Source organism: Homalodisca vitripennis, chromosome 5 (assembly GCF_021130785.1).
Source record: "Homalodisca vitripennis isolate AUS2020 chromosome 5, UT_GWSS_2.1, whole genome shotgun sequence".
In the NCBI taxonomy this organism is placed as follows: domain Eukaryota; kingdom Metazoa; phylum Arthropoda; class Insecta; order Hemiptera; family Cicadellidae; genus Homalodisca; species Homalodisca vitripennis.
In genome coordinates, this window is record NC_060211.1 from 47,169,586 (window position 1) to 47,182,548 (window position 12,963).

The 12,963-nt window shown below is 36.4% G+C and overlaps 1 protein-coding gene across 5 annotated transcripts in view; it reads right to left on the reverse strand.

Moving 5' to 3' along the window:
* The window catches only part of LOC124362102, a 265,442-nt gene that overhangs the window by 38,949 nt on the left and 213,530 nt on the right, over nt 1-12,963 (reverse strand). For all 5 annotated transcript variants that reach the window (XM_046816283.1, XM_046816284.1, XM_046816285.1 and 2 more), the window contains exon 3: nt 7,294-7,451. In XM_046816283.1, coding sequence (XP_046672239.1) covers nt 7,294-7,451 — 158 coding nt within the window. The remainder of the gene's footprint in view (nt 1-7,293; nt 7,452-12,963) is intronic.

Here is a 12,963-nt window from a genome sequence, read left to right on the forward strand (position 1 = left end):
AAGTACATAGTATTATATAGTGTCTAAGATTATAGTTCTTGACATTACCACGAGATTGGAGCACTAGTCAGATCTGTGAGTGGATCATTTATGGCACGCAGACTCATTGACTACTTTTTAGTTTTAATAGTACATATTTTATTAATTTTTAATTCTCATATAGGAAAGCGAAATATTATAACACGACTATTAAGTCTCATTCCTTTTAGTAGTTTCTTAATATGTAGTAAAATAATCTTAATAAAAACCTAACAATTAATAGATATTCTTCATGTTCATAAATTATAGTAATCATTATTGTTATTATTTACTGAGTATGTACATTGGGTTGCGTTCGTCTTTGATGATTTATTTCATTAGTATTTTAATTTGTAAAAAATACAATTTTGACCTAATACAGAGTCATTTATAAATTATAATTTGATAATTTAAATACACAGTATATCTAAACATATAACCTACTTCCTACGCATACACCACAGGAAAATAAAAATATCAAATACGTACTTCTTTCACGTTCAAGCATAATTTATTAATCTCAACCAAAAATGCAATAGAAAACTCCTTCCGTCTGAAATTTGCCCATTTGCAATTTTCCATGAGTAACGACGCAGTTAAAAATATTTACAAAATGTACAAAATATTTCTGCAAATTTATATTTATATTCTTTTGTTAAAGAGAGATGCAGTCGAAACAATACATTGATTACCAAGTTGATGAAGTATTCAATTTCATCCATCAATTGAATTGAAAATTATGAATGAGGGCCTCACCATAACTCTTCCTCCATATTAGGAGAACGATTTGCTAAAGTGATAGAGAAAGGATTCATTCACTTTCGCCCATTTGCGTGTGTTAAAAGCTTCCGAAACGACGCGGCGCGGCGCGGCAGCACGCTCCTGGTACTTTCACTATTGCCGTCCATGATGGTAGTGATGGTGCGTGTTTAGAAGGCCGCCTCTACTTTTCCACGTCTGGAGCCTCCTGGTGAAGGATTCTATGTCTCAATTAGTGCTCTACGCCTTAACATGTCACCAAACTGGTACCTTAGTCGAGGTCAGTGCTTGTAAGACAGGACTGTTTTTTACTCGGTTGCATTGGCACATTTCCAATAACATGTTTCAAATCCAACAACTTCCATTTTATTCTTACTCTATATACGTTATTTCAAGAAAATTATACAGAAAACATTGAAAAAATATGTAAATAGGTAGTGGAAGGTTAATCTAACAGCGCTTGTAACCGTAACATTTTAATTTACGCAAACCCCACACTTGAAATGAATGGCAAGATTGCCCACGCAAACCTTGTACTTCTAGCGGCAAGTTATTCCACCATCGTTTGAAAAATTAAAATACTTTTCCGTAAATAACCAACTCATTGAATGTTATTGTCCTTGAACTACCGTTATATCCTCAAATAAGAATAGTTCTTTGTTAATAAGAAAAACAACTTTTTGGCCAATCATTGTGCTTTATCAACACCAAACTTAAATTTGGATAAGGTTTGTATAAAGAACGTTTCACAATAAAGACTATTATCTAGCTTCCTATTAATTATTTAAGTAAGCCTAGAAGCAAGAACGTAGCCAGGAAAAATGTTTTGAGGGCGTCCAGACAACTGATATTTTCTCGTAGAGGACAGGGAATAAGGCTCTATTTTGTTTCTTAAAACGTTCTTGACCCATTTCTTTGTTGAAACGATCTATCAGCAGTACGTTTTAGTAACAATGAATTATTTAAAAAGTAATAATCGTTTACTAAAAAAGTAATTTAAAAAATTGAAAATTTGGAAAGTCCGGACACCTTGGACCCCTCGTTGGTCTAGAAGGATAAACTTCTGGCTGGCCTATACTTTCCAGTTAGTTGATCGTACACTGGGTATGGCAAATATCTGCCTTTAAAATCTGGGCAACCCCATAGACGTCCAGGAGCAGCACATCACTAACCGAAAATGTAAATATATTTGGATAACAGAGTGGATCAATAGGTTTAATTTACTGCGGAGGATAACTTTTAGAGTACGAGAGCCTCTCTTAGTGTATTTTCATGGTGGATCCCTCTTCATGGTCGATGTAAGACGGGATCTCGACAGGAGGTTGCCCCCTACCCCCGACCTAACCTATTCTAAATATCCTGTCATCCCGGAGGCTATGTAAAGATCCTTTTAGGACTAGTTGCAGTTAGAGGTCTCAGCACCTTCTATAGTCATAGTCACAGTCGTAATTTCTTTATTTGTACAAAAGTACAGAGGTGAAATTAGGGCTACAAGGCTTTTACGGCGCATACAAGACATTTATACTCTGACAGTGATATCTCGGTTTTATTTGTGTTCTTCAATAAAAGTCGGCACTTGAGGTTTCAATAACGACCGCCTCATTTACACTTAATCGACTTATTATCCGGGCTTTATATAGTGGTGAGTTCCGTACATCCAAAGGCGGACGTTAATGACTTCTACATCAATGTCAGTGAAGTATTGGTTTTAAACACATAGCCGAGTATTACAAGTACTTGGAAGATATGGTAAATAATCTTAGAGAATTTACGAGCTCGGTTTGACGTTAGTCTTTAGGTCATTTAATCAGCAACATACAGCCATCGTTACTATCAAGGTCGCGGCAGAGGATGTTCTAATTTACGAGCGTCTGTTTGGAAGTGCTGTGATGACGCCTTGTGTAACCGGGGTAATTACCGATGCCCAGGGCGAGGGGTGTTCATGCAAATTGCCCGTTTATCCGAGACGTAAAGCTCTTCGTCTACTCGGCCAGACTTGCCTAACGTCAAACCTTGGTGAAACAATCATTCTTTTTTCGCAGTCGACCCGAGTTTACTACTACGCTCACATTTCATCTTTTTGTTTTATGTCAAAGTCGTCCGTTAATAATTTCACCCTTGGAGATTTTAGCGTATAATATTTCATGTTTATAAATGGCCGCGGTCTTGTGGGAGGCGTGGGCCACAACGTTCGGTGTTCCGGTGACTTATCGCCGACGCAGTTTTCTTACAACAGACTTTCAGCTGCTCGCATGTCGTACACAAGATACGTTTTACTACTCTGGCAGAACTGTGTTTGGATAATAGACTAACTGAAATGGAACTAATTCTAATCCACCTAATCCATAGGCATGTAAAATACGGCATAATTGTTTCTGTATGTTCTTGTTCATTGGTATGATCTGTATTTTCCTTTTTTAATTTAATTTCACATGATTTGATTATTAAAAAAGCCTCGTTAACGTAAATGTTCTTTGTGCTATTATTTCCTGACAACTTATCATTTTCAAGACGCCAGTGTATGTGTGTGGAAGGGCTGTGTAGTCCCAATTTCGCGTCCAAAATATTAATAAAAGGTTGGGCAAAGTGATGGCCTGATTGTTTAAAAATATAGCCTAGTATGTAAAGCAGAGATCTAACAATTTTTTAAATGAAAAAAAAACATTACAAAACTATAAAAAATTTCTTCAACTGCAGAGAATCAAACCAGCCGTCTTTGCGCAATTCAACTAAATTTTTATTTGAAAACTAAATTATTCACTTGATATATCGATCCAAATACACTGACATTTTAGAATAAAGACGAATTTTGTACTTCGGAAAAAACATAGTAATATGTACTTAGTGCTATGTTTATAAATGAGAGTTCATTTAGTAGAAGTTTCCAAGACTGTACACATTTGAAGAATATTCTTTAAATTTACATTAATGACATATTTGGAAAATTATAAAAGGTATATGAAATAAAAAATATCTCCTACATTATTTTAATGAATGAAAATATATATTTCGTAAACCACTATCCAGGTTTATTCACAACCTAATTATCCGTTGACATCTATATTACGAGTACACATACTTTCAGTGACCTTGCACAAGTCGGAGATTCTGAGGTGCAAAGGTAATTTCATACGTATAGTATACTGCAGGAGATGAAGTTTTTTGTTGGTGGGATTGGTTCCCAAGAGTCAAAGGTTCTTGCTATCCTAGACATATAAGGTGTGCCAACCCCTGCTTGCTTTGACTGGAGAGGGTGGTTCAGAACTGGTTTCCCCTGAGATTAGTGCCCTAAATTCTTCCTCATGGACCTCAACGGGTGCGGCCCCTACCCCCCACCCTTACCCATCCAAAATATTCTGTCACTCCAAAAGTATCGAAAAGATTCTTATAGGACTAAGTGCAATTTTCTAAGCTTCTTGTCCTAGAAGAACAAAAAAAGTCTTGGAATAAAGGCGTTCATATTCAGAATCCTTACTATCTAAACCAATCCACGGCCGTATCATGCAACTGTTCAGAGTTCAGGAGGGGATAGTAATTGAATTTCACGGATTAACATTGATTGTCGGGTAAATAAGGGAGTTACGAGAGAGCAAATTTAATGCATTGTGCAGTAGCGAAGCGTGATAGCGCCGCTGCGCAACCTGTTGATCAGCTGAGGCACTAGCAACTGTTGTGTAACGCGCAGGCGCAGTCGGTGCCGTTTGGCGTCTGCTTTCTTTTAGGCTATTCAGATCGTCAGGTGACATTAGGTTAATGGCCGACGCTAGCGTATTTCCGTGAGTTACGGGGCCTGATAATGAGCTGTTTGGCGGTAATTCTGTCCGGAGTAGGGCAGGCAGCAGTCAGCGCATGTCGCACGACGCTGTCGTTATCCAGGTCCGAATTATCGTTAGGGTTTGGCGCAGAGAAAGGACTGTCTTTACATAAGAATGACATTAGTATGAATATTATTACAAGAGTATAGTACAAGAAGGTATAATGTACCTCGTTCCTGCATGACTACATTACCTTTGTCGTGAGCAACGTTTTAAGGTATTTGGTAATAATGTACATTTGTCTGGTTGCTTTATAAAACTTACGTAAAATATTTCTACGATTTATAACCAAAAACAGACAAATTGTCCTGCCATATATTTTATGTTCGTAGTAGCAGCATAAGATAATTTCAAATAAAATTATATTACATTACTTATGACACAGGATTTGAGGGTTAGGGCTCGACTGGCGAGATTGCAGTTGAGAAGAAGAACCTACAACGCAAACAAATTGTAATTTGTATGAGGAAGGTTATGAGAGCTAGAGCTCGAGCAGTGTGTTTGCAGTTGCAAGGAGAACCTACACTGTGAGCAAGCTGTGATGGTGTGAGGAAGGTTATGAGAGCTAGAGCTCGAGCAGTGTGTTTGTAGTTGAAGAGAAGAACCTACACTGTGAGCAAGCTGTGATGGTGTGAGGAAGGTTTTGAGAGCTAGAGCTCGAGCAGTGTGTTTGTAGTTGAAGAGAAGACCCTACACTGTGAGCAAGCCGTGATGGTGTGAGGAAGGTTAGAGAGCTAGAGCTCGAGCAGTTTGTTTGTAGTTGAAGAGAATAACCTACACTGTGAGCAAGCCGTGATGGTGTGAAGAAGGTTATGAGAGCTAGACCTCGAGCAGTGTGTTTGTAGTTGAAGAGAAGAACCTACACTGTGAGCAAGCCGTGATGGTGTGAGGAAGGTTATGAGAGCTAGAGCTCAAGCAGTGTGTTTGTAGTTGAAGAGAAGAACCTACACTGTGAGCAAGCCGTGATGGTGTGAGGAAGGTTATGAGAGCTAGAGCTCGAGCAGTGTGTTTGTAGTTTAAGAGAAGACCCTACACTGTGAGCAAGCTGTGATGGTGTGAGGAAGGTTATGAGAGCTAGAGCTCGAGCAGTGCCCGGGCTCTGTAGCGTCCACAGGTGACACCGGACACCGCGGTTCGGGTTACTGGGAGCCGGCGACTGGAGGCGCGGCCTGCGGCCTTCTCGCATCTCGGACTCGCTGTCGGTACTGCGAAGAACACTCCGGTAACCGGTGATAAGGTTACGATGGGGAGGACAGTGGAGGAAGTCAAGTTTGCTGCACACTGCAGAGTGGACATGCTAAAGATTAAATAAACTCCTGTTACCTGGTTTGCATCGTTTGAGGATATGACTTGTTTGTATCAACAAGGAAAATTACTCATAATTATTTCTTATTCTAAAATTTTAACCCTGTATGTCTACAACATATTTCAGGAATAATCTGTTGACATGCCAGTTAATAAAATATATTCAAAACGTTACATCACATGCGAGATATACAAAGATGAAAATCAACGTACAGGTTTGTAATAAACCGATTCATTGCAGTAATGAATGACATAATTTATGTAACGAAAGTCTTACTGGTCAATCTAACATCATTAAATGTGTTACTATATTACATGATAAATATCATATGATAGTAATCTTTTAGTTTACAAATTTGTTTATTCTACCAATATCACGTTGCCACCATTGTTAGTCATGTCAATTTTGATCTTTTAACACCAAATCAATAAAGCTTTTCCTTTGACCAAGAAGACTCTACGTACCATTCACTCCTCAAGTCTGTACGATCATTCTAGAGTTATCGCACGGTTGAAGGAACAGACTGTCAACTATGCCCTGTCGGTTTCCTAATAATATAATATTTCTAATCAGTGTGCTGGTGTTTTTCAACAATTTTCAATCGTATAAAACAACAGCATTCATAAAGAACTTTGGCTTATCTCACATATTACTTTTGTAATACATATCAAATAGAGATTTAGATTAGGTTTATTATTCAATATTGATATTTTCTTATTTATAAACCAATAAACAATAAGAAAGAAACAGTCTTTCATATCATTTCAAAGACATATTAAGAAACACGAAAAACATGTTTAAAACCTAAAAGACACTCATGTCAGCCTTACTGATCAGTCCTATCCCACTGTGAGACAACATGGAGCAAGAAAAGTTGAATGGGAGTACGAAAGGCGATGACTGGCAAGTGACGAAAGAGTAACAATAACTCACGAAGCAACGCTTATGTACATCTTAAGAGTGGTATAAAGAGTGTAAAGAGGCAGTATGTGGTCTCTTTGTGGCTCCTCGTTAGTCGCAGATAGACTCGTCACTGGGTTTACAGCCTACTCGAGAACAACCCGAGATTTATGGGCCATTGAGGGCCGGATTTAGTGTGCGGTTCGCGAAGGTGCAGCGGGGTCTCATTGTTGAGGCCACCGCCGTAACTCAAAGGTGACAGACATCGTCCGAGACAATGTCGCAGCGCAATTATCCGCCGCTTGTTGTACAAGCATTAATAGAATTAATGAATACTGAATACGAATTGCGAGGAGGAGTCAACCGCAGTCGTATGTCTAGGGAATGCACTTCCAAAATGACCTTTGGCATCGTAAGCAGGTAGGAACAATTCGGAAATGTATGAATAATTTTTGAACCTAAAGTTATACATTTTTTGTGAAGAGCGACCCTTACCTGAAACCATCGAAGCCATCGTCGCTGCCGTTGATTGTGAGTACAGGGGCGCGCGCGTACGCTTTGGCTACCCGTCTGTTGCGTTCCAGCACGATGACCTTGGCCCAGATCTCATCATCTATCTGCGTCCATTTGTCTAACACTTCCTGGATATGGTCCTGGAAACAGAAGAAGAGGGTTAGTTACGATTATCTTGATTTTTTTCGTTCCAATGCATAGAAAATGTGGTAACAAATATAAACAGAAAGGTAGAAATGCTTTACTGTCTAACAGTATAGGAGCTGAGAGCCAATTTTCTTTGTATCAGCACACAACTTACTTTTTCGTGAAATCGATAGACGTATTTTCTTTCACAAGTAAATCGACCGTCGCGTTACATACGATGGGAGGTGAAATTGGAGGATATAAAAATGGTTACAATTTAACAATGATCTTTGTCCCAGATCACATTTTTCTTACCATGACATTCATTAATTAATACCATGAGATCTACAGATAATGATTATACTATCGTTAGACTAAGAGATAAGAGACTTAAAGTTACCATTGTCAACCAAACATTGGGTGATAACGTTTTAACGTTAATTTTCGTGTCTGATGGTTTGAAGTGCGTCTAACCAATATGACTAGGGACTGTGAAAAAAGCTATTGTGTGAGGTTTATAACTCTTTTAATGCCCTCTCAGTTGGTTAACAACCAAACTTATCGCGCTTACGATGGAATTCTTTCTTTTGGGAATTCACTCTAAAGATTTTACTCTAAAAAAATAGGTTTTGTGTTTATACAATTCAAATTGGTTCTCCCTGAACAATAAATTAACAGGGTGGATCTAGTCTTCTCGTAAAATCACGAAGTAAAGTTTTGTGTGTCTAACCCAACCTACAATGTGATATTCTCATTGGTAGACTATGTGTACGATAGTCTCCTTAACACTTCAATACTGCCCATTGGCATTGAAATGTTATGCTATATTGATGCTATTGAAGTTTTGGATTATACTTTATGTAATCATTGGTATTCCTGGATTCAAATATCGGTCAAACCGGATTTACAGATTGTTACGATTTTGGACAATATGACAGCATTCTACAGATATTGTGATAACGGAATAATAACGAACTTTACATGAATGGAACGACCGAATGGCTGGAGCCGGAGATCGTGCACTGGTTCTGGAGCGACACGATAACATCGGTGATATAGTGAGCATTGTTGCTGGCTGCGGACAGCTGTTACCTGTTACATCAGCTGAGAGCGGAGAAAGTGCGCCAAAACATGTGTAACTGTAACACTCCCCTAAGGGTAATTAATGGAGCGGTTAACACCTTGTTCACGATCATAGAGTGCGTCAAGTACGAGGGCCAGCTAACTAATTTGCACCGTAGAAGTGTGGGTACACTGTTTGCTCAGAATAACTTTCGTCAGGAATATCATGATTTTAAATATCAAAGATGCAGCAATATCAACGTTATAACTTAAATATATAACAATGGAAATATCAAAGTTTAAAACATAAACAATACACACAACAACGATAACGAAAATACAAAACACACAAACGTTAATAACAATGTAGTCTTCGCTAGTCAGAATTGGTAGAATTCAAAATACCAACAATAAAATGTTTGACTTTACTGTTAGGCCCTTTGTGCTTTTAATGTTATGAGGAAGATCGTTATTTCGTTCGGAAATATAGCAATACTAGAACATCATATTACTATTTAATAGATAATGCTTTTCAAACTATTTTCATGACAATGTTTTTAAAGAATTTGCAACGTAAACAGTGTTCTACAAGGAGTAAACCACGTCTGAATATAATTATTAAGAAATGTATGACAACACTATTTTATTAATTGAATACATTTAGTCTATCAGTGCACTAAAAGGTTTAGCATTTCGATTACTAAAATAATAATGATAAACAAGAGAATTTTATGTTCAGCATAATAATAATGAACAATTTCGTAGCAGAATTTTAGGATAAAGTGTTTATATCTGTAACCCTAAATTATAAATGTGTGTGTGTTTATATTTATGTCTGGACTAAAATTCTGCGATATTTTCATTAATTATAATATTTTATATCAACCTGAACATCAATATAACAGTAGTTTAAAAATTCAAGCAAATTATTTTTGCTTTACTTTTAAACTTTTAATCCCACATGTGGCTGGAAGATTGAACAAATTTCCATTCCAAAGTAGTCTTTGCTAATATTCCAATAAACATCATAATGGAATAAAATTATTGTTTTTATTAGGAAGAATATTAAACTCTCATCTTGGATTTATTAATTATACCACATTTTAAACGACATATGTTTTAATATTAAGAAATATTATTGCAGGGTTTGTAAATATACAATTTAATTACCTGTTTATACATTTTGTTCCGTTTATTCTCTATACTAGTAAACCATCTCTAATTGCTTGCAACATTTATAATTGATTACGAATGAAACAGAACCTAAAAATAGAACACAAATGAGATTTCTTGGAAAGCAATACCGGTACCGCATTTTAAATCTAAAATGGCATCCTCAATTTCCGCAAATTGCAAAACGAAACAAAAGTATGTCTAATTAACCCTGAAAGTCTGTCTCTCACGCATATGCTTTCCTGGAGGTCGTCTGGGATTGGACACCTTGACAGGGTCTTACAATCTTCAGACGTACGTTATCAGGAGAAGAGGAATGTGGGATAAAGCAGCAATCAGGTCGGCCTTGGTGGGGAATAACCTGATTGGTGATCCTTTTGCTCAGGAAGGTGATGAGTTACTTGATAACAACTGTTGGTTAACAGGTTATTGTCTCAATAATCATTTCCTTATCACTTTACATCCGCCTATCATCCCATTGTCACTAAGAGAATAATGGCGTGACATCATCTACACAATGTCAGCTGTCATTTGCCTACCTTCATTATACTTCTAGGATCTTGCCTTCTGCTTTGACTCAGCTGTTATCACCTCAGATTGATGTAAGTGAGAAAGTGTTATGCTGAGTCAATATACAGCCTCGTGTACTCCTTTTGTAACATTGCATACGACTATGAGCTATAGCTATGAAATTATGACACCGCCTTTTAATTGGATCCGAAATAAGACAGCTGACTTTTATATTTTTGAGAAAAAAGTTACAAGCTTCATTGGTTTAAAACCTGTTACATACAAACATTTGTTATTAAAGTTTTCGTTTAATGAAAAAACAAGTTTGGATGGAAGGATTCAGAAGTAATCAGGATTTTGTCGGACATTTGCCATAAGTTTATGTTACTGATTTTTTATTATTGAACCAATGGAAAATATCCGAAAAAATCTTTTTCAATAATGACGTTTTTATTCAGGTAAAATAAATCGGCTTAATTAGTTTATATAGGGTAGAAATGTATTATTATGTTCTCAATTTTGTACACAACATTTGCCATTATTGTATCTTTGATTTTAAATTCTCTAACTTTAACCCTGTAGCTTTTAACCTAATTTTAAATGTATACTTTTTACTATATTAAACCTGGTGTTTTGTTTACTAAGCACTTGTTTTGCTACATTTGATCTGCCTTTTTTCATAGAATTTTGTTTTAAACTTTCTATTTGTTTAATTTAATAATTTTATAACTTTTCAGTAGATTTCGATTGAGTAAATATATTTTTATAATTTAATACAGTTACAGTAAATTAACATAATAAATATTTATGTTACGCTTTAAACTTGACTAATAATCTTTCGTCATTAAATGATATAAAATTAATTGATTGCTTAAGCAATCAAGAAGCAATAAGAGACTTTTTCATGATATTAAAAAGAAAATAAAATATAAAAATATAAATCCAATGAAATAATATAATATAACAAAATAATAACATACAATATAGTAAAATTAAAGAATGGGCTTTACAATACAACAACATTTACTGAAATGTTATTCTTCCAACTGTGATCGTAGTTACATCATATTTTATATTTTCCTTATCTGGTAGTGTAATAAATTAATAGGAGGTTTATTGATAGTAATTATAGTTCAAACGATCTATCAATTTGAATGTTCGACAGTCTTTCACCAAGAAGAACCAAATTGGTCTTTTTAAAACGTACCTCTAATGTGTAATTCGTAACGTCGATAGAAATGGGCCATTGTTGGAGAAATCTGAATATTTCGGCACTTGGGAAATGTGTTGAAATAGAATTTGTTTGGGAATCGGTCCGCTACGTGGTATCGGTAAATGAAAAGGATCCGGAAATATCTGAAACTATTGTCAAATATCTCGCGTTGTGGTGTAATGGCGTGAAGCTTGTCTAATGGCAAAGTGTGGTGCGGTACGGAGGGGCAAGCAGGGGCCAACGGGGCGAAGCCCTACAACGGTTTCCTGCAGTGACCCACCTCACCGAGGAGAGGACCTTGGGACCAGTGATCTTCCGGTAACCGTACATCGCGTTAGTCACGTGGTAGTCGAGTATTTTATAAATCAACGAAATGTGTTTTGGGTACAGAAAAGAGGATATACTAACTAATTTTCCAACCTGCTTTTAAGTATAATTTTCTATGACTATAGTTGAAGGTACGTAAAGAAATACACTTCAGTACCAAACACTTGAATATTTTAAATATATAATGTAAAATGCCTTAGATTATTCTAAGATAGAATGTGAGACAATCATGTATAATTAACTAGTAAGTGATGAGTCATGCAGTATAATTGAAAATATTGCTTCGTATTTTCACAAATTTTACAAAGTTAAATGATTAGTAAGGTAAATTTTACAGTAAATCTGTAACAATCCATTAGAAATATGTAATCTAAATTGCAGCAAAGTACAAAATATCTTTTTATACGCACAAATATGTATGTATACAGAGTGTTTCCGGAGTCCCTACCAAACTTTTCAGGTAGGATTATCGTGGAGCTAAAAAAAACACAAAAATTTAGTTAAACATTCTTTAACTCGATAATTACTCAAAGAGCCGTAATTTTTTTTATTTTTCTCACTTTAAAATGTTTAACTCAGAACACAGCGAGGTTGAAATTTCGTATATTGTTTTAAGACCCAAAGACCTAATTTGAGAAAAATTGATATAATATTAGCTCTATTTTTTTAAATAGGAACTTTTTTTAAAACAGTTCGTGATAAAAAGTTACAATTACTATGCCTTATTTTTGACAACTTTATTGCAAATCCAACTATATGAAGTTTCAGAAAATCGGTAGTAAACATTGGAGAAAACATATTTTAATAACCACTGTCACTATGTGCCAGCACTGTTAGTGACCCACAACAATCAGCTGTTTAACTTTAGCTCCCGATAAGAGCAGCTGATTAAAACATTACGATGTTAGACATTATTAGAGGAAGGAGCGTGACCACCAAAATGTACCGAAATCACAGGCACGCGACTGTCGACTCAGTGATGTGACGCAATACTGTCTGTTCTCGCCTGCAAGTCCGTAACTATTGTGTTCTGCTAGGCACTGTCAGCGAACTGCTCCACATGACGCAGGACCCAAGCGGGTACGCGCTTTCCCCAGAACGGGCTGAGATCGTGCAAGTGCTGTAATGGGCGTCGGTCTTATACAATGTGGGCGAGTCCCCAACAACAGACGGCTTTCATGGAAATTGTAGGGCACACACAACTCTAGCACCTAACTGGGTCTACAGGTAACAACAGTTCT